The following is a 25,786-nucleotide window of genomic DNA, read 5'->3' as shown; positions in this document are numbered from 1 at the left end:
AAGTGAGATGAAGCCACAGACTCCTTGGGTAGATGCAATATTGATGCTAGTCAGCTCTGTCGTCACTGCGCGTTAGCCTTTGGCGCATATGGAGGGCGTCGCTTCTCACTCATGTAAACGAAATAGATTGTCAGCTCGCGAAAGATGCAGTGCGATAGGGTGAATCTCTGACAAAGCGCTGTTGTAATGTGATTCTTGGAGATACTGAAGCACAAAAGGGACGCATGCCCTTCGACATGTATTTGACGAGAACTGATCTCGAATCTGGCATATACCATTTTTACGTGACGTCACAAGACCACACGTGCTGTTGTCCAAGTTGTACAGTAGGCTGAGTCACAGACATGTCTAGCGATCCTTAGGCTCGCCGAGATATTCGCGTTGTTGTCTAGGGAGTTCCAAACTACGCAGCATGAATAGCCAATAGATCCGACTGCAGCTCTCAAGACCGGGGATAGCGAAACAAGAGCGGCTTTCAAATCGCATTCCAACAACCGTAGGACACCTGCACACGTATCGTCGAGCATGGGAATGTATATATACGACATACCGATTTCACTGGATAATATCTCTGCCACGCCCGGCATAAATTCTTGAGCTCGTGGAGTTAAATCGTCGTCGTCGTCGTCGTCAATTCGGCGTGCAAGCAGCGAATAGACTACTGGCCTGGTTCGCGCAGAGCAGTCTGACACTATGGGAAACATCCACTCCTCTGGATCTGCGCGCACAGTGTCCCGGTCAATACTGTGCGGGCATACTCAATTGAGGTCCCACCAACTTGCAAATGAGCGGCTATGGAGTAGACGTAGCATTGTCTCTACGTCTACGGGAGCCTCAGCATCGCATTTGCAATCACGACCAAGCAGAATCCACCTGTCTACGCACCACTATCATGCGAGCTCATCCCTCAAGCAACACTCGAGTCGCATTGGTGCTGAGCCTGGCATAGACAGTGCGGCCCATGGATCTCACGTTGAACGACACATGGTGAATGCTAGCGTGGACAGTAGAATAAACGTCGTGGATTTCTCCGACGAGCACATGGAGCAGGACATCGTTCCGCCACGTTCTCTTCAACAATTCCTCGACGAGCGGCCCACGCCGGCGTGGGCGAAATGTCGATGGATACATGTCAATGGCTTAGACCTGGATGTTATTAAGCTTCTAGGCCGACACAAGCGCCTGCATCGGCTGGCGATTGAAGATGTATTCGATCAACGTACGCCAACTAAAGTGGATTGGTATCAAGACCATTGTTTCATGGTAATGCCCATGCAGAAACTGCTCCATAATGAGGACTATCAGCGGGTACCCGAAGATCAGAGAGCAGAAAACCCTCTCTGGTGCTCGCCTTACAATATGGGACATTCGCAAAGCGAGAATAACCATAATCGGCGTCATGCATGGCGCACTCTTGCACACGAGACGCTCGGCATTTCCACCGAGCAAGTGTCCATCTTCCTCACGGCCGATAATACTGTAATCACCTTGTTCGAGAGATCGGGCGATGATGTACTCAACCCCATCCTCGAACGACTGGAGTCGGCGCAGTCCGTTGTCCGCACGAGTAACGATCCTTCCATGCTCGTACAGGCTGTCATAGATGCCGTGGTTGATCTGGCGATGCCCATTGCCCAAGCCGCGGCAGATACGTTTGCTGAACTGGAACTCGCAGTGCTGAGGTCACCAAACATAGCACAATCGAAGCACTTGTACATCCTCCGATCGGCCTTGACGCATTTCAACGACAACATGATCTCTACTGGTGGTCTTCTTAGGACAATATGCGACCACCATAGCGCTGCTCCACGACCCAACAATTCCGATGTAGCAGCGGTGGAATCTACAAAGACCCAGCCTCACTCTGCTGCCACAGCAATATCCCCAACCACAAGAGTCTATTTACAGGACGTCCAGGATCATATTACTGCACTGTTCACCTCTACCCGGGAGCAGATTCGCGCCACCGAAAATCTGACGAATCTAATCTTCAACACCATCGCCGCCAGCCAGAATGAGAGCGTTCGGAAACTAACTTTACTGTCGAGTTTTTTCCTCCCTCTCACTTTCCTGACGGGATACTTTGGCATGAATTTCGACATGCCGGGGGTGAATGACAACAGCGACGCAGTGTTCTGGTGGATTGCGACACCAGTAATGCTTATAGCGGTCCTCTTCTTAGGTCCAAAGCCGAGGTGGGTGCGATCTCTCGAATGGCGAAGGACGAGGTTGAAGCGATCGAGACGATCTTTCGATCCGAATGAACGACTATGATCAACACAGTCATCGACATGAGTTAATGTTGGGTGTCCTGCCATGAAGTGCAGCATTTGATAGCATCAATGAGGAGCGCTTTTGTACAATAGATATCTTGTAGCCTTAATTATTCCTTCGCAGGGCATTTTGTTGAAGGACTTTGCTTGGTAGACAATGCATGTTATTGGGAGAGTGTACCCCATGCCTTTACGGAGGAATAGATCTGACGGACATGACGTTGAAACTCATAAATAGCATCATGAGACCAATTCGGCTATGCCTCCGTGCTGTGGCAGAATAAGAACAGTATATACTGCAGTTTGTTGTGCATAGAAAAGTGCTTGCAGCAGTAGGCCTGTAGAGCGTCCAATCGGTGCCACTCGACGGTCGGAAAGCCAGCTTGAGGGCTTGGCATGAAACCCATTGCGGGCTGACTTTCATGACGACCTCATTGGTCACAGCTCAGTGCAAACATTCCGAGCTCAACACAATTCACAGGCGGCGCTCGACATTGTCCACCACAATCACTCCACGATGTCGTCGCCGCGCACCATGACTGCCCTCGCGCGTTCCCGGGCCATGCGGGCCATCGCCCTCCACGCAGCCAGACAGACGACTTTCGCGTCGGCTTTCTCCACCAGCTCGCAAAGACTTCGCCTCGCCGAAAATGGTGCTCAGGGCAGCGCGCCCGAGCGATTCCGACTTCCCACACCCGACAAATGGAACGAGAACAAGGAGAGCGTTTGGGACCAGGCGGGAAAATACTTCCTTCTCACCGAGATGGCGAGAGGCATGTGGGTGTTGATGGAGCAATTCTTCCGGCCACCGTGAGTTGAACCTTGGATTATGAGCACATGGCTGCAATTACGAATGGCGACATGACTGATATGGCGACAGATACACTATTTACTACCCATTCGAAAAGGGTCCGATCTCACCGCGATTTCGTGGCGAACACGCTCTCCGCCGATACCCGACCGGCGAGGAGCGCTGCATCGCATGCAAGCTCTGTGAAGCTATCTGCCCAGCTCAAGCCATCACGATCGAGGCCGAGGAGCGCATGGACGGTAGCCGTCGCACGACCCGCTACGACATTGACATGACGAAGTGCATCTACTGTGGCTTCTGCCAGGAATCCTGCCCCGTGGACGCCATCGTGGAGGGACCCAACGCCGAGTACGCCACCGAGACCCGAGAGGAGTTGCTTTACAACAAGGAGAAGCTCTTGTCAAACGGCGACAAGTGGGAGCCGGAATTGGCAGCGGTGGCGAGAGCGGATGCGCCATACCGGTAGACAGCAGAGAAAGATGGTGGATGGGCAGGAAGACTACGCAGTGCGCGATAGCCTCACTGCAGGATATGCATATAAATCTTTCTTTTTGTTCGGTTTGGGGTTTTCAGCGAGCTTCCAATTTCCCATGTACGAATCGCCAATGGCATACATCTGTATATACCGAATTGAACCATTGTGCCATATGCTTGTATTCTGAAACATGTCTATACGGACATCATATCCATCCCTCTATTGCGGATACATGTTCGAAGGCCGAATGTAACAGGGCAGCAGGGCCATGCTTCTCAGCCACTTGGTAAGGCGTAAGCCTGTAGACTGCGGTTTGTCAACCCGATCAAATTCATACATGTGCCACGGTAGTTGGAGTGACGGAATGGTAGCCATGATATGTGCAACGCCACGGGGCATGAGTTTCAATTATAGAAAGACTTGTTCGGGTATGAGGCGTCGGCTATCACCTAGATTTCCAAGAATAGGTAGGATCGGAATTCGGATTGTGCTATTGCCTCTACAGTAGTACGCGGTGGACAATGGAAGGGAGCGTATGCACGCGGAAACATTTCGCTCTCACAGTTTCCATGTAACGTTGTGTACAAAGCGACGTCGTCGTGGAACTACAAGGCAATATCAAGGTCTCACCGTTCACATGCATGCTAAAGTAACAATAAGGGATTGACTCCCATCGCTTGCATAGAAGCAAAGCGCGTTCAGGAGGAAGGTTTTTGAGAGCCTCTCCGTCCAGCTAACGATCTTCGGCGGTTTTTCTTGGCAGTAGTATCATATTACGATCCTTTGGACAAAAGGGGTGCCTCAGGAGGGAATCCACCACACCGAAGATACTGTGGTTGTGTACGGCGATAAGAAGATGGTACAGCAGTATATATTGCAGATCTGATAGTGATATGAGGTTTGGATGACGATATAAACAGACCGAGCGAGGATGATTTCCGGTTCCGAGTGACGAGGAAAGTGCAGGTGATGCTCCTTGCTGCAGCACGCATTTCGGAGCACATCGCGCGATCCATTGGCTTCAACGCCCAACGCGAGTGGGTTTCCGCGCTATTTTAGATCCCTCGCAGCGCATGAAACCGAACGTACATTATGCAGCCCACCCTTACTTCAACACCTCCCGATCTGCACGTCGGTTTCACGAGCGCACTGCGTTTTGGTTGTTTCTTCTCTCTCTCCCAGTTCTTTTGGGTACCATTCATTCATTCATTCGCTCATTCTGACATTCATTCCTTTCCTTGGGCTATTTGTGTGTTTTAATATAATATTAATTCTGGATCATCCTGGAGCCTGCATTGGACCGAATGCTCGATCAAAGGAACCGGATTCAGCCATTCCTCTTCGCAACATCGAGCCGACCACTGTTCAGTTCCACAGCAATCAATCCAACTTGATTTTCGTGGTGCGGTACACCGGGGCCATGCGAAGCGCTCCAGACTTCAATTGTTGATCCATTGATTCGGCGGCTACATTCTACCGTACCAGACTCTGAACGATCTGCACTCGCTGCAGTCCGCATATCTCGACGGCTTATAGCTGGGCATTGCAGACCAGTATCGCATCTCTTACATCCTTGCTCTCACCCTGACGCGCAACAAACCACGCCTCTTGATCGACAGTCCAAAGCACATCCCTTGATCAATCCGCGTTCAATCAGTTACAATGGGTCTAGTCGACAAACTCATCGCAAAATACGAGCTTTACCGTCTGGAGCAACGCTACACTCGACGAGAGAAGCGCACGACTTTCACCTCAGGCGCTCGCTATGTCGACGGCGAGTACGTCTATGGCGATTCTCCAATCAGCGCCAAGTCCACAGGAGGGCCATACAGCTCATGGACGGGAAGACGTGTCTCGTCGTTCAGATCTTCATGGACGAATGACAGCCACAGGACATCAAGATACTCTTAGAACAAGCTCGTAAGGAAGTCCAGGGCTTGGATGTTGACATCGCGGTCTCCGATACAACACATGAGATTGTTTCGAATCACCTACCAGGCTGAGCGGCGGGAGCCACGATTGTATGGCCTTCCAAATTGTGATGTCAAACCCGGCACCACCATGCTCCACGAAACAGAGGTCTTTCGCAGCCACTTTGCCGGATTCACTTTAACAGTCACTCGATCGCACGTTTTCCATGCGAAGGATGATACAATAGCGAACTGTGCCATTGGTACAGACAGCTCTGGACCATAGCTTGTGGGTGCGCCTTAAGTGCCTGGGAAGGAAAAGGTTCACACAGTGTGGACCTAGTTTGAATGTTTATAGTCGAGTTCGACCCCTTGATACCATCATAGCGAAGGAAATGTAAAATCGAGTATTTGTTCTAACGATCCGATGAAACCTGTAGGTGCGGTGCAGTCGAGTATTGTTCTCTCGAAAGAATGCTTAGTGATATTTCACCGTCAATAAATGGTGTTTACTTTTAATTGGGGCATCACGTCAGGTGGCAGCTCACTTCCGCGGACCCCTGCCTAATTGGGAGCTCGGGAGCTCATTGACCGCGTGCTGACTAAGGAAAATCCCACTAACGCGGGCCACGTGAGCGCGGAACACACGGGGGCGCGGAACACGCTTTTTCAATGCGCTGCATTCAACAATTAATATCTTAATGAACAATGACCTTTAGGCCTTCAAATTGAGAATTATGATACGTTAATACTATCTCTTATGCTATACAAGTTCTGGCTGTATGAGCTGTTGATCTGCATTTGCTACACCTCGCTGTCCGCTTGGCAGGCCTTGGCATCTCCTCTATTATTTGCGCTTCTACCTCATCTTTGTCTACTAATTGTTGGATTGCTTGGACTGACAAAGCATCCTCTGTTAGAAGCGACTTCCTCTTTCTTGATTTGCGTACATGCATTGCTGTGTTAGCTGCTTCAAGATCTGTAACTCGTAATTGAAGAAGAGCTGCTGAAGCAGCGATCATGTGAGCTCCTTTGGAAAGTTGGTCTAAGGCTTCGAATATCGGAGTTGGTGAACTGCTCTGATGCCTCTCAAGCCTCCGTTTGATCAATGTAGCTTGCTGATCAACTTCTTGAGTAGTCTTTGGGGTCTTTGTGTACCATGAACCTTGTGAAAGAGGCCGCGAAGGTGATGAAAATGTCGGGTCTAACGTGGACAACACAACACTAGGGTCGAAGGGGTGCAAACCAGAGCCCCTAAAGCCTGCTCGGATGTTGTTCGATGTTATCGCATCGATATGTGCTGCGTAGAGCGTTGCTATGAAGGTGCTCTTATCGATATGGAAGATATGATTGCGAATCAAGCCTTGAGTCCGTTTTGAGAAGGCTTGTTTCAAAGGGCCGAAACAACCAACATCAAGCGGCTGCAGCATATGCGACGTATGAGGCGGCATCCACAAAAGGACAATGTTGTTATCTTCACAAAAAGAAGTAAACTCTGGTGTCGTGTGGCTCCCATGGTTGTCTAAAATCAGCAGCCGCTTGCTGCCAATTGTCTTCGACTTTGTGTGTTTAGCGAAGTGGTGGATCCATTGCAGTCCAATTTGGTCGCTTGTCCAGCCTTTTGGACTCGCTGTGAACATCCATGTTGCAGGCAAGCCTTCATCAAGCCATCCATAGTTGACTTCTCTGCCTTTGAAGATAATAAATGGCGGTATAGCTGATCCGTCTGCACAAGCTCCTTGGATCACTGTGACCCATTCAATGCCTGTAGGTTTGATCCGCTTTGGCCGGCCTTGCTTCTCAACAGAAGTGACTACTTTGGAGGTAGATATTTGTCCTAGTTGAAAGCCAGTCTCATCGAAGTTGTACATGTCTCCAGGCAAGATGCCATGCTTGTTGATTATGTTGCGTACGAGGGCGAACCAGCTTTCAATGACTTCCGGAGTCTCACACAATCTTCTTTGACACTCGTAAGTCCTTCCTAGTTTGATTGTCAAGATAGGAGTACGCTTAATAAATGTGTAGGTCCAGTTGCGGCCAACTGGTGAAATTCCTTTAGCTTGGCAGATGGCATTGGCCATTGATTGTACTAGGCTTGCAGTTGGGGACAATCCTTGAGAATCTAGCTTCAATATACCTTGGAGAAGGGCCTCTTCTTCTATTAGGCTGAGCTTCATGTTCTGTGGTATATAATCTTCTCGTGAAGGGGTTCCTTGAAGTCTACGATGAAGTGTTGTTTTAGAGACATTGAATGCTTTCGCTGCAGCACTCATGGAACTGATTTCGCCTGATCTAATAGCCGATATAGCAAGCAATATGCTTCCTTCATTTGGACTTGATTGCACGCGTTTCGGTGGTGCCATCGCGTGTTGAAGTTGACGTGTCGATATCCTCAGAAGTCGCGTTCCGCGCCCCCGTGTGTTCCGCGCTCACGTGGCCCGCGTTACAGCAATGATACAGCAGAGCTTCCAAGGCCCGTTTGTATTGAGTTCGAGCAGCATCGTCAGTCACGATCAAACGACTTCCGAGGTCTATCCACCATCGACCGAGACTCATATATCACATGTGCGATCACCAAAGCCTGCGGTCTTCATGTGGAGCACCCGGCGAGTTTTACGCGGAGCCTGCGAAGCGCCCAATGCCTTCGACAGCGAGCAGGCCCTGCACGCAATCGTTGCATCATGCCTGGCCATGCGTTTCGTTGTAGCTCATGATCGGAATCGTCTTGACCGCCGAACATACCATGCCTCGACTATGCGTAAATCACCAGAGCCCACCCAAACGCATCAAGAGACCAAGATCAACATAATCAGGCACGGAAACAACCGACAGATAAAGATCTTACGTGTCCCGAATCGTGACGACCGACAGATAAAGATCTTGCGTGTCCCGAATCTAAACAAGCGCGACGTTCCAGAGGGACCACGTCGGGAGTCTTCTAGAAGCAAGCCTGTATTCGGGATATCTCCATATTCGGATATCTACGCATCTCTGTGGCAGATGCGAGAGGACAAACATGAGATGATGGAAAAGCGCGCACAATTGGACAAAGGCAAGTCCAGGCATGATTTGCGTAACAACATGAATCCGATCCCAGACAGCGTCGAAATCAGAAAACATTTGATGAGTGTGAGAAACGCAGTCAATCAGCTACGAGATTGTCCGGATGATGAGTTCGAGGCCTTGGATTTCCATTCACTGGCTTCTTACCTTCGATATAGAGGGCGACCAATCGAGCTCCTTCCAACTCAGCTCACACCTTCATCACCAATGCCGTGGGCCGTGGAAGACCACAATGGACTTACAGGCAAGCAATTGCTGGACGAAGAACTTCGCCGTTTAGAGGAGTACTTGAAACTCTCAGATGCTGAAGCTGCGGCACGCGCAGCAGTGACCAAGGAGTTCATGGCATCATTCACTGCTGTCGGGAGTACGCATGGTACTTATGGAATTGAACTGTTTGGCTCCGAAGTGACAGGCCTTGCACTGCCCACCTCAGACCTGGATTTTCGCGCGTTCGCAAAAGCCGACGTCGAATCGCAGCTGCCTTTATTAACTCGAACTAGACAGGATGTGGAGAAGATTGCAAGAGCATTGGACTCGAGCGGCAAATATGGTCTTGTCTCATTTCGGAAAGACATGAGACATCCCATCATCAATTGCCAGCACCTCGAGTCTGGAATCGACATTCAAGTGAGCTGGTCCCCTTCGACCAGGGAACAACAGCGCACAACAGCGCTCCTGCTTGCCCGAATTGACCGCCTACGATCCGTCTACTTAGTTCTTCGAATTATGCTGGGCTCGAGATCCCTCGCAGAGGTCTATCATGGAGGCCTGGGCTCTTACGGCCTTTTCTGCATGACCGCTTGCTTGTTGGACTTCGCATACAGGCACAAACGGCAGGCATCATACACTAAATACTGCGAGTGTCATCCCTTGACCAAGGCGATATGGTTCCTCGGAGCCATCGAGCAGAGGAGCACGCGACTTGCGATCGGGCCGATGGCCGATACGCGACGATGGCCGGACGGGCCAGCCGATAGCCACAAGGAATTAAAAAACGAGAACATTCTCAAGCCTCGCGACCCCGAGACCGGCCTCCACGACCTCGAGCCCCTCCTAACCGACAATCCCTCCATCATCGACCCGGCCAACCCAAAGAATGACCTGGGCGCTAAAGCCTACGCGTTTGTGTATATCAAGAAAACCGCACGCCTCGAAGCCTTCCGCCTCATCAAATCAATGATTACACTGGACAAGGCCGCCGGCAGTCACCCAACTGTGAGCAAAATCGACGAAGTCGACGTATACCACGAGCCGCAACCCATCACTTCGCTGCTGCTCCCGATGATCGGAAATTACCACGAACGCGTGCAAGCGCAGCGGGCGCGAGCCGAAGCCTACGGGAAAAAAGTGCTGAGTACCCCAGCAGCGGCGGCACCGGAAACCACACCGGATGCTGCGACCTCGTCGCCCACCGCCAACGATGCGCAGCCTCGAGAAACCCAGCCCACACCTGATGTAGAAGAGGTAGCCCCCGCCAGTCCTGTCTCGAAACCTGCCCCGCTCGTCGACGCTTCGCGCTTCGACCTGCTCGCCGGGCCGGAATTCGACGAGTTTGACAAAGACGAGGCAGAAGATCACAATAATGCATCCGAGTCGAGCGAGGACAAGGCGACTCCGCCCCCAGAGTAGTCTTCGGAAGACAGGTCTCGCACGGGAGATTTACTCTCATGCCCACATCTTGATTACGGGTTGAGACAACGGGGAACGGACGAGGGTTGCTTTTGGGGAATTCGCTTCATTTTTGCCATGTCAAAATAGAGCACACTCTCCTTCCACTTTTATATTGTCATCGTCTACAAAGTCTACTGCTGCAATTCACCTCGGAATTCATCAAAGGCGAGGATCATGCGAACCTAAGGCCACGAGCCGCATTTGGGTTGGAATGTGTGGCTTCTTTTCGCATCGTGAGAGTGCTTAGGTTCACTTGCTACCGTTTGTTTGGGGTTGACGCCATGACAGGCCCGATCGCCGCCAATGCATGCATCGTGATAGGAACAGACAACGCACCGATGCCCTGAATCAGTGAATGATAGGAAGCTGGGACAGCGTCGCCGCTCGCACTGTCCTACGCGATCCATGTATAGGAATCTCGCCCAGGTGCAATACACGCTCGAGGATGCTACGGTTCAGAACCCAATTCCCTAGCCGCGCCATGGCTGCACTGCCAACGAGCTTTCAACGTCGCTGTTGCTCGCTATCCACCTGTGCTGCCACCGCGGCGTTGACACCCTCTTTGTTCCCGTTCAGTAGCGCGATGGCGGAGATGACATCGGCGGGCTCTAGGAGATGCCAGGAGGCGAGCGTCTGCTTGGTCTTGGCGCCGACGGTGACGGCGTAGCGGTGATCTTCGGGGAGTTGGGAGTGGCGGAGGGTGCGGAACATGTCTATGTGATAGGATGAGTCAGTCATGTGGACTTTCAGAGAAGACAAGAGCAGGATAAGAGAGAATCGCCAGATCGGCACTTTCGCAGAGGAGAAGGGGGGACATACCTTCGTCCGTGAAATCGTCACCCAGACAGAGGACGAAATCAGGGGCTTTGCCGTGCCCTTCGCCGTATTCCGCCACCAGCCGCTTCGCAATCTCGCCTTTGTTGACGAAGCGCGGGCGGACTTCCAAGTTCGCTTTTCCTGTCATCACTTCGACATCCCACTGCTTGACGACGGTGTTCTCGAGGTGCTTTTGGCATTGACGGGCCATATACACGCCGTATTCAGGGTCCGCACGGCGGTAGTGCAAGGTCAGCGCAATCTTTTTGCGCTCGACGAAGCTGCCGGGCGTGCGTGCTGTATAGAAGTCGTAGATGCGCAGGACCTCGTCTTGCCAGGACATGTCGAGAGTGGCGGTCAAGTTCTCCCAGCCGGTGCTGTTCGGCATGCGCATGAAAGAGCCGTGCTCGGCAGAGAGGCCCAGCTCGGAGATATGGCCCATCCATTCGTCGAGGAAGGCCTGGTCGCGGCCGCTGATGATCCAAACCTGATTACGCGGGTCCGAGGCGAGAGATTTGAGGGTACGGATGACTCGGTCGGACGGAATGGCGGCTTGTGGATCGCGTACGATCGGTGTGAGGGTGCCATCGTAGTCGAACATGAATAGACGGCGCGTAGAATTGCGATATTGCGCGAGCATTTTGACTCTATCGAGCGCAGGGGTCGCTATCGCCTGGTCGTGAGAGGCGAGGTTGGTGAGGAGGCGCTTGAGATAGCTGTCGGTCCATGCCTGGACGGTGTTGGTGGTGACGTGCTGGTAGAGAAGTCTATGCTTTGCGCGCTTCTCCTCATCAGGCATGATTAGAGCTGAGTTGATTGCATCGGCAGTGCCTCCAAGATCCCAGGGGTTGATGTGAATTGCATTGCCAAGGCTTCCAGCGGTGCCCGAGAACTCGGAGATGATGAGTGGGCTGAAGTTGTCTCGCTGGCAGAGAACATATTCGAGAGCGGTTGTATTCATTCCGTCTCTAACGCTCGTGATCAATCCAAGATCTGCGACCCTCAGCAGAGCAAAATACTCTTCTTGCGACAGATACTGTGGATAGTGATGCACGGGAGTGAAGCTCAAGGATCCAAATTTGCCGTTGATCCTCGCAACCAACTCCGATATTTTGTTGGCCATCTTGTCGTTCTTGTCACCATGTTCTTCCAAGCTTGTCGGGCTAGTCACTTGAATCAGTACGACTTTGTCCTGCCAATGGGGATAGCGGGTAAGGAAGATCTCAAAAGCCTGCAGCTTCTGTGCCACGCCTCGAATCGAGTCAAGACGGTCACGTCCGACAATAATCTTCTTCCCAGCGTAGACGTCTCGAAGGATACCCATCTTTTTCTCGATCCCCGAAGAGCCAAAAGCGGCCTGCATGGTAGCATCGACGTTGATTCCGATTGGGAAGACATCGACAGGTACGTGAGCACCATACGCATCCACGCCTGCTGCAGACGAGTCAAACCCTAGGATGCGAGAGCAGCACGAAGAGAAATGACGAGCGTAGCTGTACGCCTGAAAGCCAATCATGTTCGACCCAAGGACGCCCTCCATAATTTCCTTTCGCCGAGGAAGGCAGCGATAGTATTCCGAGCTAGGAAACGGGATGTGTAGGAAGAAGCCTATGTAGGCATTAGGGAGGCGTTGTCTTATCAAGCTTGGCAGGAGCAAAAGCTGGTAGTCATGAATGAGAATAATGTCTCCAGGTTTGTAGGCGTCAACGATGGCATCAGCAAATGCTTTGTTTAAACAGTGATAATCAACCCATTGCTTGCGGACCGCGCGACCATCTGTCGGCTCGTTCTGCTTGTAGTGGAATAAGGTAAAGAGCTCGTGCTCGCCATATTTTCGCCATCGTCTTTGATCGCGAAGAATAGCAGTGTCGTCGTCTGTGATCTCATCCGGAAGCCAAACCGGTGTAACTTTACCTCCGTGCTGAGCTGTCAAATCTTTGGCAAGCTGCGCTCGACTTGAGCTGGATATCTGAAGACACGGCTCGTGCGAGGATGATGATTTTGCTTCCGCGTATGTGCCAGCACCATGAGTGGACCTCGGATTTTGCTCGAAAGGGCCTCCATCCTCCTGACATGTGATCGGAGGCTCCTTTTGGCGATGGCCTTTCGCTATCTCGCCTGTCCAGCCAACTAAAGTGTGTACCCACGGGGATTCCGCCGACGAAAGATAGGACAACGACTCGAACAGGGCGGAAGTACCATGCCGCGAGTCAAGCTGCCAGCTGCCATCTGGGCAATAATGTACTTTGAACGGCACGCAGAATGCCGCGCTGATCACATTTCCGCTCAAGTTCAGAGAAGGATGGGTGGTTCGTGGGTCGGATGCTCTGGCGGCAGCCGCGGCTTTGCTCGATGCATCTGCCATGCTTAGGCGCCGTAGCAATCCTGCTGGAGATCGAGCGCTATCGGCCAGGTCCGCTGGAGAGATTGGAGCGTCGGCCTGTACAGCCGCCAAAAGCTCTCGAGCCGCACCAGTTGATGCAGAAGTCGCCCCAGCCTCTAGTCTGTCCAGAATGTAGTCGGGAGGGCTGCGTACTGTTCGAAAGTATGGAGACGGATCAGCATAGGCGGAATTGCTGATGGTCGGGGTTACAGGGATGATTTGTGGCGAGGAATCACTTATTGAATCATCACCATCAGTGGGCGAGAGCTGATCCTGGGATGACATTGGCCAATGGGAAGGAGTAAACAAGGAGCGAGTATCTCGAAGACGCTGGAAAGAGAGTAACAGTGGTTCGTAGCCCTCAAACCGGCAAATGATGGTGAAGACCGACAGGACTTGCACGTGGCTTGTCCTTTGCTAATGTGGTTCGGGTCAAATACCGAGCGTCCCGCGGCTATGATGTTCCAACAAATTAGTGATTGGAGTGATCAAGTGCTGGAGATTTCGGTCTGCGAAGGCCTGCTTGGTTTGGGCTGCAGAGAACACGGTCAATTGTGTAAATGTCGGGCCAGTTTAGGTTTTCGAAATCGGAGGAGGTTGAGGAAATGATCGACTATTAGGAATTTGGCGATGACGCTGTGGGAATGGTCTCACGACCAGTTACCAATCCGGCTTTGGGCGATCGAGGTGAGCGTCACAGAGAACGTCTCAGCTTCGTTCTTCCGCCTGGTTGCCGAGTCATTTCTTAGAACCCATGATACAGGCGTTCCTCTTGATGCCCAGAGAGCTTGCTTTTGGAAGAGGGCAAGACAATCGGCATGAAGTCCACGGGCATCAGGCTGATTTCGAGCCGCAAGTGACACGCAGGCACGCACCAGCACGCACCAGCGCCCAGCTAGCCAAACGATTGACGTTGGCCGGGAGCGGGTGGGTCCGTTCAGTGTCACTGATGGGACACGACGAGAAAATACTTCCGCCCGCGACGGGCTGTATCATTGTTACGAGCTTCCATATTGCGAAGTCAGGGAATACACCTGTTCACGTTCTTTACTGCTGTCTACTTTCACTGGACTCAATTCATCTTCGGTGAGCTTGGCAGCACGTGCATTGGGGCAGGTAGTGGTGAGGCCTACCCTACCTGATCGATGACAGAGCTCCTGCGCGATGATGTCCCATCCATAATAAATCTCGACAGCCAAAATCGACCACCCCGGCCTCCAGCATTGAACACTTCCGCAACATTCGTGTACGCATAACACATTTTGAACAAATCCGGCCGTCAGAACAAGTGGATGATCGAGCTTCACAAACGTGAGCCGGTGGTGATCAGGAGAACTCGATCGTACCTGTCCCGGTGAGATGCCAGTCCAGCGAGATCCCAATCAGCTATCTGAACGCAATTTGGTGGATACTGTACATGCTGGCTCACTTCTCGACGATCGCGTGACACATCATAGACCATGACACTCGACGGGCTCAAGGACTCAGCCCGAGGCCTCGCTTTCCATTAGACGACACGCGACCAGAAACACGGATACAGTGTCCGTGGATGCACGGGGCGTACTTCGAGGCGTCAAATTTAAAGATCCATTGGTAGTCGGAGACATCGATCATTCGCCGTCTCGTGTCCTATCGTTGCATCTTGAGGCATTTTCTCTCCCTGCCTACGCCGGAAGGAGAGCCAGAAATCAGGCCGATCTGATGGCTGTGTGTTGATACTCCTTTGCAGTGGGGAGACGATCATCAGGGAGGATGTAAAACCCACCTGCTCTTGTCGCTTAAAGAGCGGTGACATGGAAGCAGTGCCATGCAGTATTTTCTTGTCCACCTGCACCAGAGTATCAGGCAGGTATGCGCTTTGAAAGATGCAGGTGGATAATGGGACAACAACAGTGTGATCCCAGTGTGTAGTGCTGCGTATTGACATTGTGCTGGTTCGTTATCATTTATGACATCCAGAGTGACGGTGGTGGGGTCAGTCATGGCCCATTGGTTATTCGTGCCCATCACTCTCGTGTTTCTGCCCCACCAAAAACACCCACAACTGGGCGGCCGCACACAAAAGCAGCACGCCTGGATGCACGCCCGCCATCCACATTGCATTTTCGCCCCGACGCCTGGGATCGTTACTCCGCAGACCCGTGACTTTTCTGCTGCTTGGGACCAACTGCTGCTGCCGTCATTATTCCCTCTCTCTCTTCTGGCTCAGTCCTCAAACTTGTGGGCATCTCAATTGAAACAATAACCTCACATCAATTCACCTGATCTCGCCCAACATGGCTGATCAAGCCGCCGCCGCCGGTACGATCAATAAGCTCTGCATTATTCTCCAGTTGACATCGACTAACTATTGATCTCAGATTACACGCTCGCGAACCCGGACACGTGAGCATCAACTGTCCCACCTTGTTCCCCACTGACCGCCTTGTTGACAACGACTGCAGCCTCACCAAATACAAGACTGCCGCCCAGATCTCGCAAAAGGTTCTCGAGACCGTCTCGGGTAAGGTCGGAGCTTTCCGTAGCGACACAACTATGACTGACAATCCGTAGGATGGTGTGTTGAAGGCGCGAAAATCCTGGACATATGCCAAAGGGGTGACAAGCTTCTCGCCGAGGAGGTCACAAAGGTCTACAAGGGCAAGAATGTCACCAAGGGCATTTCTCACCCGTGTACCGTTTCCCCGAGCACTTACGTGACGCCATACACTCCGCTGGTTTCGGATGCCGAAGAGGCAGAGGTTGCGCTGTCCGCCAACGAGGCAGTCAAGATCCAGCTGGGTGCACAGATTGATGGCTTTGGCGCCATCGTCTGTGACACAGTCGTCGTCCGCGCCAAGGATGACTCGGAGAAGTCGCTATCCGGACGAGAGGCAGATCTTTTGCTCGCGACATACTACGCCAATGAGCTTCTGTTGCGTCTACTTTTGCCGCCAGGTCTTTTGGCTCAGGGAACAGACGAGGAGAAGAAGAAGGCGCAAGCGGTGAAGCCATACAGCCAGTCTAAGATCACACAGCTGCTGGAAAAGGTGGTGAAGAGCTTCGACTGCAACTTGGTGGAGAACACAACTTGCTGGTTGTTCGAGAGGAATGAAATTGAGAGCAAGAAGAAGATTATTTTGGCACCCGGAGAAGGCGTCAAGGGCGAGGGCCTTCCCGAGGTGGGCGATGTATGGGGTGTGGAAGTCGGTGTCAGTCTCGGTACCGGAAAGGTCAAGACCTTGCCCAAGAGAGCCACTCTTCATCGACGAACCGCCATCACGTACGGTCTCAAGCGACCCAGCTCTCGCGCCACTCTGTCCGAGATTCAAAAGAAGTTTGGTACTTTCCCCTTCAGCTTACGGCAGCTCGAGGATGAGCGGGCTGGTAAAGTCGGTATCGTAGAGTGTGTCCGAGGTGGTGTTGTGCGCCAATACGAGGTCATCGGATCTGCCGATGAGCAGCCCGTGAGCAGACTTTTCACCACAGTTGGTAAGTGAAATTTCTCCACGTCGACACCTATCTTTCCGGCCAACACATCTTTGCATGGGAAAACAAAATTTGCTGACTTGTGGCAATAGCGATCACCAAGAATGGCGTCCAAAAAATCTCAGCCCCAGCAGCTCCTGACACTTCGTTATGGAAGTCGGACAAGAAGATCACCGATGAGGAGATCTTGAAGCTTTTGGAATTACCATTGGCCAAGGCCACTACTTCAAAGCCTAAGAACAAGAAAAAGAAGAAGAAGGCTGCGAAGAAGGCCGCGCCAAAGGAGGCAGAGGAGGAAGACGATGACGAGGACGATGACGATGATGAAGACGACGAGTAATATCGCCCGGCTTCAACTTCTGCGATGCTGTGATGAATAGCATATTGGGATGAAGAAGTACAAGTCTTTCACTTCTGCATGATATCTGTCTTGTCGTGGCATTTCCTGGAAGGCCACGATGGTTGATTTGTTTCGCCGGCTGGCATTCCGCTTGTAGGAGCATACAATTTGTAGCAAATCATGATCCCTCGCAGCATGTCTCTCGTTAGCCTTTGAATAATTGTCATTCACATGCAATCTGGCCGCTATGTGACAAACGTACATTCCATGGTCCGGTGAACGTTGGTCAGGAGGTTGAAGCAAATATTCACATCGCAAAGAAGTGACCATCGTCGTGCATCACACTCACCACTTTACATACGATTTCACTAGAACACCTTCTTCTCTTACCACTCATACACCGTAAACATCACGGTCGGAAAATTCATGGACTATCATGCATGGTTTGTGTGAATCATCTTGATAAATCCGGTAATCACAGCGGACGGTCCGCTTCGGGCTCTGTGGAAGTCGTCGGCTTCTCTTCCGCACTTTGCTACCTTCCCATCCGAACATATCGCGCGCTGCCGCATCGCTCACGCGATCGGGCACGACTCTGTTCGCAAAATTTATCTAGCTTTGCCCTCGGTGATTATGACGCGCTGGAGAAGATCAAATGACCGTCTGCTAACTTCTGCCACAGTGGGCGCGGCAGCGACAGGATGCCGGAGAATCGGGAAAGCAAACGCAAACTTCGAGAATCCACGGACAGCCGCGGACTCGACACCAGTCGTGTACGCGACACGACTCCCGTAGTCAACAGCAAAGACAAGGCTCGAGAGAAGACGTTCATGGACCGATGGGTCGAACCCACCCTTGCCGCCCCGAAGGCGAGTTATCAGGATCATGGCGGTCTGCCCTACGGCGTCCTCGAGCACATGCAGCCTCTTGGCGAGGCGCCGAGCGCGAAGGTCAAAGCACGGGTGAAGGGCGAGGGTACTCGCAAGTCTCTCCTGGGGCGAAATGCAGCGAATTTGGGCACCGAAGCTCAGGATACCCCTGAAGGGTCACCAGTACCTTCGCGGTTGCCCCTGATGGAGAATGCAGAGGGTCTACCGATCATGATTAAAGAGGACGAGAAAGATGAGGACTATGCACCGCAGTCTGGAAAGCGTGGGGAGCGGAAAACACGATCAAGGGTGACCAAGCCATCAGTTCGGAAAACAGAATCGGCAGCAGTTGTCACGCCCCAAAAGAGCGAAAAGCAGGCTGCCTCGAGCGAGCCTGCCAGACCTCGAGGTGCTTGGTACAGCGCCGAGAAATTACAGGAAGTCATCGACTCGGCCAAACAACGCGCCCATGCCGCGAACAGGCCTGATCTCGCCGTGACTGTGGATGAGATTTACAAACTTAGCCACACCGACGACAACCTGAAGGAGCTTCTACGCAAGGTCTTGACTGAAGTAGCATCCACTGAAGAGAGAAAGATTTTCCAGGGCTACGTGCGCAAGATACAAAAGCAGACGAAAGGTGCCAGATCACACAAGCCTTCCCGACCGATCCCAGAAGTTGTCGTTAATTCCACAACACCCTCAGATGCGACGCGAACAACGAGCAGTGGAACGAGCGAACCTACCACTGTGGTTGCGTCGCAGACTCCGACATTGCCCAGGCCCCGGATTTCTCTGAAAGTGCGAAACCCCGCCAAGCACGCGGAGACGCAAAATGGAGCCCACGCAAGTCGCAAAGAATCGCCCAAGAAAAGACCTGGCAGTGCTGGCAGTGACTCTTCGCTCACACAATTTACGTCTGACGAGGATCGTCCCGAGTCTGCCAAAAAGCCTGCATCAAAAGCAAATGGCAGCACTGATGAGCTCAAAGGTCGGACTCGAAACTTACTCACAGTCAACCTTCAAGCACAAAATGCTCTTTCGCCGAATGATGCCGGCTTACGTTCACCAGGACGGATAGGCAAGCGTTCTTCTGCGGAAGCATTTTCAGACAATGAGGAGCTCGGGCAGCCCAAGTCTAGCAGCAAGAAATCCAAGGCTGAAGCACAGCCGATAAAACTCGAGAGCGCGCCACCTGCCCTACCAAGTGACAAGAGAACCATCGAAAACGGTCAGGCAGATGGCATCGCACGCCTTAAGCACGAATTAGGTGCTGCAGTGATACGGGATTATGATTTTGAAGAGAGCAATCTGCGGCCAGCGCGAGAGCCAACCGTGACTGCCTCGCGCTCGCATCGAACACGACACAGTGCACAAGCTGTCCCGACAGCTAATGGGCTATCTACGCACAATACAACTGACCATAACAGTCGAGCATCTTCCATGATGATTGATGGTTCACCGCTATCTGACCTTTCGCCAGTCCTTTCAGGACACAGTACACCACAGTGGGCAAATCCACCCAAAAACCTCGGAAAGCGCGCAAAGACGAAGAAGTCGTAAGTACACTTCCCGCCTCTACCACCGATAAACACTTCGTCGCCTGCTCTGATTGCGTTCGCTACGTGACTGTGTGCGGGTTTCCATCGTCGCTTGTCACATCCGAATACGTGGCGCGGGGCAAGCCGGAAGATCGTGCGAACCAACTACGTGAAGAGAGGGTGATGGAATTACTGACACAATCTGATTTCTTTAGACCAGAGAAAAAACAGACATCAGCATTTGGCGGATTACCTGTCGCCGGTGCCACGGAGAAGGGAAGCCCGATCGGGGATGATGACAATGAAGAGGTAAGGCAAGCCACAACGCGCGCTAAATCCCCTTCCCAACTCCCACATACGAGGTTCTTCCGTTCAGTCTTTTACACATTAACATGCATCTCCCACATTTCCGAACATCGTCGCCACCATCTTCATACATGCTGCAAGATGAATTTGAACAACATGATCTAACGTGTCATCACAAGGCTTCTGAGAACAACGACTTTTGCTCGGCGTGTGGCGGAACCGGTTATCTCCTTTGCTGCGACGGCTGCGACCGTTCATTCCACTTCTCATGCCTCGATCCACCCATCAGCGACGACGCGAAAGAACTCGATGAGCCTTGGTATTGTTTTGTTTGCATCGTGGCCAAGCGACCGTTTGCCGACTCACCGGAAAAGCCCACGCGAGGGCTGTTCGCGCCACTGCTCGGCGTACTGAAGAAGAAGAATCCCACCAATTTCACGCTGCCTTTGGAAGTGCGTGATTATTTCGAGGGAGTCGCCGCCGATAAGAACGGCAATTTCGTGGAATCGCTGTCGAAAACCACTAGGTTCGTGATGGGAAATTGTGGGGGCTGAACTGGGCAACAGGATTTTCTAACACATTCACTTTTCTCACAGGCATCGCCCCGGCTATGGAGATGAGCAACCAGACTACTTGAGAGAACGCGACAATAAAGGCAACCTGATACTTTGCTATCATTGCGGGCTGTCTTCACGGCGGCAAAACGCCATTGTCACCTGCGACTTTTGTGCACAGCCATGGCATCTCGATTGCTTGGATCCGCCGTTAGCCAACCCGCCAGCCGTGAGTCAGAATGGTCGCAAGGTCCATGACTGGATGTGCCCACTGCACGCCGACCAGGAGCTGCGCAAGGTCGACGCGTCCGTGCTAAATCGTCGACAATTCCATCAACGCAAGCCCAAGAACGCGAAACTTGTCGAGTCGAGTCTGACGCGTGGCTTTCGCAACAACGGAATCATCGAGATCCTGGAGGATGAATCGGAAAGCTCAGATTCGGAATTCTACGAGCACGAAGACACGCCGGTAGTATATAAATTGCCTGCGAAGGGCATCATGTTGGATTTCATTGACAAGGTCAAAACGTGAGTATTCCCGAAACATCACCCAGATGGTGCTTGAGCCGTTTTGCGACACGGTCAGCAATCTCGCGATGGACGAAAGTGTGCTGACTCGATGGCTTGTCTTAGGACGCGCGTGCAATCCATCCGCGACCAAAGCGCGCATGACCGGCACAGGCGACGCCAACGCCCCACGCCTACTCCCACGCCGACGAAACACGCGCCAAGTCCGCTTGAACAGGCCAATTTCGCCAAACGACCTTTCATCGAGCAACAATTGGCACTCAATCTGGCACAGTTTGCAAGTGAGCAGAATGATCTCGACTTGGGTCGCGACAAGGTCACCACTCTTGTCGGAACTCTCATCGTACGTTTCCCCGGCTAAGTGGTTTCGCATCCCCTTTCCCCGTTGCCCTGCAGATGACAATATGACGTCAGCCAATACTAATCTTATTTTGCGAACAGGCCGAGGCTCCATCCGAGGTCATCGCACAGATGATGAAGGCTGTAGATGAAGAAGCGCCTCGCTCGGCTGTGACGTCTGCTGTCCCATTGTCGCCGCCGTCGTCGGAGAAGAAGGCCGAACAATTATCCGCTGACCAACGCAAGGAGCTCGAGATGCTCCAGGAGCTCATCCGTCGGAAATTGAATTGCGGCCTATCATGAGCGTAGCTGTAGGCTTTGTTGTACGCTCTACTGTGATGGTGCTGAGCTGCTGTCGACGGGCGCCGTTGTTGTGGGATGCTTGGCTCGCAGACAGCCCACGCCTGAAGCCATTCTTTCCCAATTCCTAAATCATCACCACCAGCTGCAGCTCATCAGAAGCGTTGCTGTTGATCGAAACCAGGCATTTTGCAAGCCGAGCGAGCGCTTCGCTGTCTCTACAAGACCTACGCCAGACCTTCTTCGGCCAGGCCCGATAACGAAGCAATACACGATATCTTTTACATCGTTGATCATACCATCGTATTAGAGGCACAGGGACACTGTTTCTCACTTTTACGGCATCCTCACGAACGGCGTCTTTTTTTTCTCGTACAAGCAGCGCGTAACATCGAATATAACAAAGACGACCGCAGCTCGGATGGCCCGTTTCTGCACGCACGTCACTTCGAGCTCCAGGGACTCACACGTTGGATGCTCCAACCTGGCTCCCGATGCTCTTGCCTCTTTCTCACTCACAACACGCTCACCCGCAACATCCTATCATCATCAGTCACATGATCGTCATCGTCATCATCATCATCATCATCATCATTAACCCTCACCAGCATCGAAACATCACAAATCCTCAGATCTCAACCCCACTGGCGCTTCCATCATCCCCTCTTGGAAGATGTTGGCGACGGGGCAAGCGTGAACACCCTCCACCCTCTTTCATTGTTTTCGAGATCGGACGGCCCCGAGCAAGGATGACCGATCAACGCAGATTCTGGGCGCCAGGGTCGATGCCGTTCCGCTTCTTCACAATACCGCACACATACACACGGTGACCAACCTCGATTGGAGGCAGGGTCGTCGCCCTTATAGTCATCGCCATTCTTTGTAAGCCTTGGGGGGGGGGGGGGATAGGAAAGGAAATACAAATCATTCAGAAACCATTCTCCGTTCCTTTTATTCTTGCTCTCTTTTATCTACTCTTTTCTAGTCCTCGGTTCTAGTTCCTCGTCCCTCGGACTCCCACCACCATCCTCGTAATCCCAGCGTCATCTGGGACCGACACTGCTTGTCCAAGACCGTTTGGGCCTTTCCCACAGGCCGATCCTTCCCTTCTTTTGCCGCGCCCTCGGTCCGTCTCTCCGTCCGCCCGCGTGTGGCGGTCTGTACATCGCCATCTCACCACTTCGCCCACGGCCGTGCTTGCCGGAGAGCAGATGCGACCATTTGAAACAAAAACAACAACAAAAGAGGCCCAGGAGCGAGCCCTCGGATATGAAAACGGCTCTCCGGCGACTATAATGATTGGCGACGACGATGACGAAGGTGCTGGAAGGACGAATCCGGGTGTCCACCGTACGCTGTGTCAAGAAATTACGTTCTCTCTCTCTCTCTCGCTCTCGGTATCTTTCGTGCGCTCACTGGTTGCGCTCTCACTTTCAATACCCGAAGGGAGAGGGCGGCGGCGGCGGGCAATTCAATCGTCATACAGAATATATACACAAAAAGGGTTCGCTGGCCCGCCCGAGAAAGTGGAAAGAACGAAAAACGGGGCAGAACGACGAGTAACGATGAAGATTTCCCGTTCGAGAAAGAGGGACGGACCCCCCCTCCCATGGGGCCTTTTCGATCTCTCCCTCCCCTTCATTCTCCCTCCACCTCTTCCCCGCTCGCCACGGCCACGCGGACCCTCCACTTCTGAACCGCAATCTACACCGCCCGAGCGTTCCCCCCCGCCGGGTTCGCGGCCGTCGCGGCCAACCGCGCCTTGACGTTCTCCATGTGCCCCCGGTTTCTCAGATGGACCTCGAAGTCCTCGACGACCTTGCCCCTGCGGACGTTGTACCACTTGCCGGTGCAGTCGTTGCAGCGGATGCGGGGCTGGTATTGGATTTTGCAGGTCTCGCCGGGGAGGGAAAGGGAGGGGGGTGCGCGCATGCCCGGTTCCAGACGGGTGGTCGTGCCTGGGAGCACGGTCAATGCGCGGGTCGGTTGTGCTGGGTCGACGAGGTAAGGGCGCATGTGTGCTGTGAGGTCGTCGTCGAGGTACCGCTCGTGGAGGGTTTGGAGGTCGGTTTCGAGCCAGGGTGGGGGTGGAGGCTGGATGGGGAGTTAGCATTGGATTGATTCCATGGAAGAACAAAGTCATGTACGTACTGCTTCGTCGTCGGCGGCAGGCCAGACGTCAATGTCGATGGCGCCGTTGGGGTCGTAACGAGGTGGAACGGAGGAGCGGTTGTTCGGAGGTTGGGGAGTGCGTGCGTTGGCCGCGGAGGGGAGAGTGCGGGATTTCATCACCGGAGTGTTTACAGCGGCGGAATTAGAGCGGGCAGGCGTGGCGACGCTTTGTTGCTGGTGTGATTGAGGATGTGACGTCGGAGCGGATGAGGATGGGTAAGGTTGGGAGGCGTAGCCCGAGAGAGGAAATTCGCTGGCGCGTTTCTTCGCCCGGTGTGCATCCAGCCAGGCCTTGTAGCGTGCCTTGTTGATCTTGAGCTTGACGACAAGTGACTCGCCGTCGCCGGGCCGGTCCTCGGCGACGGTACTCTCCTCGCGGAGCATGCTGCGCCGACCGCCGGGACCTCTTGGTGTCTCCACTTGCAGATCTGGCGTTTGAGAGCGACCATAGCCAGCTCGCAAGGAAGCCTGCGCAGCCACCGCGGCGCCACGCATACCACGGGTCCGTGCAGTGCCCGCCATGCCTGCCGAGGGCGCCGGTGAGTCGGGACCGGAATCATCGCTGTCCACATCATCGGAATCACCCTCCGCGCCTTCTGTGCGAGGACCACCCCGGCCGCGACCTCGTCCGACACCACTCCTCCGAATTTTGAGGATTCCGGTCGTGTCGAAAGTCTCGACACCCCCAGGGATGACCGAGTGTACGATGAGGGAGCGAATCGTCCGTTGGCGATCCTTGAGATCAGGGAGAGCCGGTCCGCCGCGTCGGTTGAGCTGACGTTTCGCCGCGCGATGCTCGCGCAGCATGGACGTTTCTATGCGATCCAGTTCGGCCTCGCTCATCTCCCACATGATCGGTTGGAAATCCTTTTGGGTTTGTGACGGTCGGAAGGCGGAGTGTAATGGTGCGGGGAGGAAACCATCCTTGAGTTCAGGATCTTCGACCGGTCGGCCGTCAAAGGGATGATTGGTGAGGAAGAGGCTCTTGGTGTAAAGTTGGCTCTGTTCCCGGATCGAATGCGCAATGGCCGTGGTAAATTCACCACTGAGCGCATTCTCCCCAGCCATCTGCCGTGCGAATTCCTCCGGGGAGTTTTCCGGATTGTTGATATCCCATTCGAATTGATCGATGAGCGTGATCCGGCCGATGGTGATGTTGATCTTGATTTGAATCCGCATTTCATCGTCCTTGTACTCGAAATATGGGCGCGTCGGCTCGAGCGGTTGGTCTTCGACGATGATATGCGGGTAATAATTGTGGATCTGCTCCTGCATCTCCGCGCGGATCTGTCGTCCCACCTCGGCCAGCGATTCCTGCGGTACCTTGAGGTCCTCCAAAAGAAAGTCCACGAATTGATCCTGCGAGATGATTTTCTCGTGGAGGTTCCAGGTGAATGTGTCGCGTATCCGTAGCTTATCCAATTCCAAGTCGAGGCGCACCGGGACCAGCTCCTCGTGCAATTCGGCTTGTTTGAGGTTGTCCTTGCGCCTCACCACAAGTTCGGGATGTCTCCGCTTGTTAGGTCGTGGTCGATTCATCGCGTACATGATAGGTGGTGGTTGTTGTGGCATGTTTCTCCTTCGCTCCTCAAACTCCATGACGGCTTCCGCCTTGCGCTGTTCCATGGCGTGCAGCAAGTCCCGCGACCTTTGCGCCTGATCATTGGCCGCCGCGGCCGCCAAAAGGTCGCGTTGAATGTAGCGATCTAATAGAACCTCATCGTGAGGGCTTTGCGCTGCGCCGGTCCCATCATCACTCGTCTTTCCCTGGCTCAATGGTAGTCGCGTCCCATCGCGTGATCGTTTCCGGCCCAGAGGCGGATGGCCATTGGTGGGTGTGAGGCCATTAGGGGTGGAAGATTGTTGTCGTCCGATTGGCGATGCGCCCGGATCTACGCCTGCCGCGACCATGGCCTCGCGAGCCTTTTGTTTCCCTTCTCGGATGGAATCTGAGCCATCGACAG

General features: G+C 53.1%; 8 protein-coding genes across 8 annotated transcripts; 6 read left to right on the top strand and 2 right to left on the bottom strand.

Moving 5' to 3' along the window:
* The first annotated feature begins 428 nt into the window (after positions 1-428).
* On the top strand, positions 429-2,519 carry K489DRAFT_382640 (uncharacterized protein). The gene has a single exon (XM_033605425.1). It carries the CDS (start codon positions 694-696, stop codon positions 2,272-2,274), a length of 1,581 nt encoding a protein of 526 aa, XP_033457738.1. The 5' UTR covers positions 429-693; the 3' UTR covers positions 2,275-2,519.
* Positions 2,520-2,835: 316 nt separating this feature from the next.
* On the top strand, positions 2,836-3,982 carry K489DRAFT_361155 (NADH-quinone oxidoreductase; the record flags this gene model as incomplete). Its single annotated transcript, XM_033602630.1, has 2 exons — positions 2,836-3,083; positions 3,154-3,982. The coding sequence occupies 2 exons, from the start codon at positions 2,836-2,838 to the stop codon at positions 3,548-3,550; spliced, it is 645 nt and encodes a 214-aa protein (XP_033457737.1). The 3' UTR covers positions 3,551-3,982.
* A 1,239-nt stretch (positions 3,983-5,221) lies between these two features.
* Positions 5,222-5,377, top strand: K489DRAFT_303831 (uncharacterized protein; the record flags this gene model as incomplete). Its single annotated transcript, XM_033600491.1, has 1 exon — positions 5,222-5,377. A coding segment is annotated over one exon (156 nt), but the record flags the coding sequence as incomplete, so codon positions are not given.
* Positions 5,378-7,766: 2,389 nt separating this feature from the next.
* Positions 7,767-10,550, top strand: K489DRAFT_40136 (uncharacterized protein). The gene has a single exon (XM_033607021.1). The coding sequence runs from the start codon at positions 7,921-7,923 to the stop codon at positions 10,162-10,164; it is 2,244 nt and encodes a 747-aa protein (XP_033457735.1). The 5' UTR covers positions 7,767-7,920; the 3' UTR covers positions 10,165-10,550.
* A 160-nt stretch (positions 10,551-10,710) lies between these two features.
* On the bottom strand, positions 10,711-13,387 carry K489DRAFT_323411 (glycosyltransferase family 20 protein; the record flags this gene model as incomplete). Its single annotated transcript, XM_033601696.1, has 2 exons — positions 10,711-10,919; positions 11,026-13,387. The coding sequence occupies 2 exons, from the start codon at positions 13,385-13,387 to the stop codon at positions 10,711-10,713; spliced, it is 2,571 nt and encodes an 856-aa protein (XP_033457734.1).
* A 2,038-nt stretch (positions 13,388-15,425) lies between these two features.
* On the top strand, positions 15,426-17,266 carry K489DRAFT_382633 (peptidase M24). Its single transcript, XM_033605424.1, has 5 exons — positions 15,426-15,706; positions 15,766-15,790; positions 15,850-15,908; positions 15,959-16,876; positions 16,966-17,266. Exons 1-5 carry the CDS (start codon positions 15,682-15,684, stop codon positions 17,211-17,213), a joined length of 1,275 nt encoding a protein of 424 aa, XP_033457733.1. The 5' UTR covers positions 15,426-15,681; the 3' UTR covers positions 17,214-17,266.
* A 648-nt stretch (positions 17,267-17,914) lies between these two features.
* Positions 17,915-21,883, top strand: K489DRAFT_416096 (uncharacterized protein; the record flags this gene model as incomplete). The annotated part of the gene is made up of 6 exons (XM_033608178.1): positions 17,915-19,641; positions 19,839-19,932; positions 20,109-20,455; positions 20,526-21,011; positions 21,117-21,354; positions 21,453-21,883. The coding sequence occupies 6 exons, from the start codon at positions 17,915-17,917 to the stop codon at positions 21,651-21,653; spliced, it is 3,093 nt and encodes a 1,030-aa protein (XP_033457732.1). The 3' UTR covers positions 21,654-21,883.
* Positions 21,884-23,402: 1,519 nt separating this feature from the next.
* On the bottom strand, positions 23,403-25,685 carry K489DRAFT_300632 (SNF5-domain-containing protein; the record flags this gene model as incomplete). Its single annotated transcript, XM_033600408.1, has 2 exons — positions 23,403-23,744; positions 23,955-25,685. Coding segments are annotated over 2 exons (2,073 nt in total), but the record flags the coding sequence as incomplete, so codon positions are not given.
* Between the last annotated feature and the right edge of the window lie 101 nt (positions 25,686-25,786).

This window comes from Dissoconium aciculare (assembly GCF_010015565.1).
Source record: "Dissoconium aciculare CBS 342.82 unplaced genomic scaffold K489scaffold_10, whole genome shotgun sequence".
In the NCBI taxonomy this organism is placed as follows: Eukaryota; Fungi; Ascomycota; class Dothideomycetes; order Mycosphaerellales; family Dissoconiaceae; genus Dissoconium; species Dissoconium aciculare.
Note: the sequence above shows the minus strand (reverse complement) of the source record. Positions and strands in the feature narration are given on the sequence as shown.

What these genes read in the sequence shown, in the direction of transcription:
- K489DRAFT_382633 (XM_033605424.1), top strand. Translation starts at nt 15,682, where the DNA reads ATGGCTGATCAAGCCGCCGCCGCCG. An exon ending in TGATCAAGCCGCCGCCGCCG is followed by an intron (nt 15,707 to 15,765) that starts GTACGATCAATA and finishes TATTGATCTCAG; the next exon opens with ATTACACGCTCGCGAACCCG. An exon ending in GGTTCTCGAGACCGTCTCGG is followed by an intron (nt 15,909 to 15,958) that starts GTAAGGTCGGAG and finishes GACAATCCGTAG; the next exon opens with GATGGTGTGTTGAAGGCGCG.
- K489DRAFT_40136 (XM_033607021.1), top strand. Translation starts at nt 7,921, where the DNA reads ATGATACAGCAGAGCTTCCAAGGCCCGTTTGTATTGAGTTCGAGCAGC.
- K489DRAFT_382640 (XM_033605425.1), top strand. Translation starts at nt 694, where the DNA reads ATGGGAAACATCCACTCCTCTGGATCTGCGCGCACAGTGTCCCGGTCA.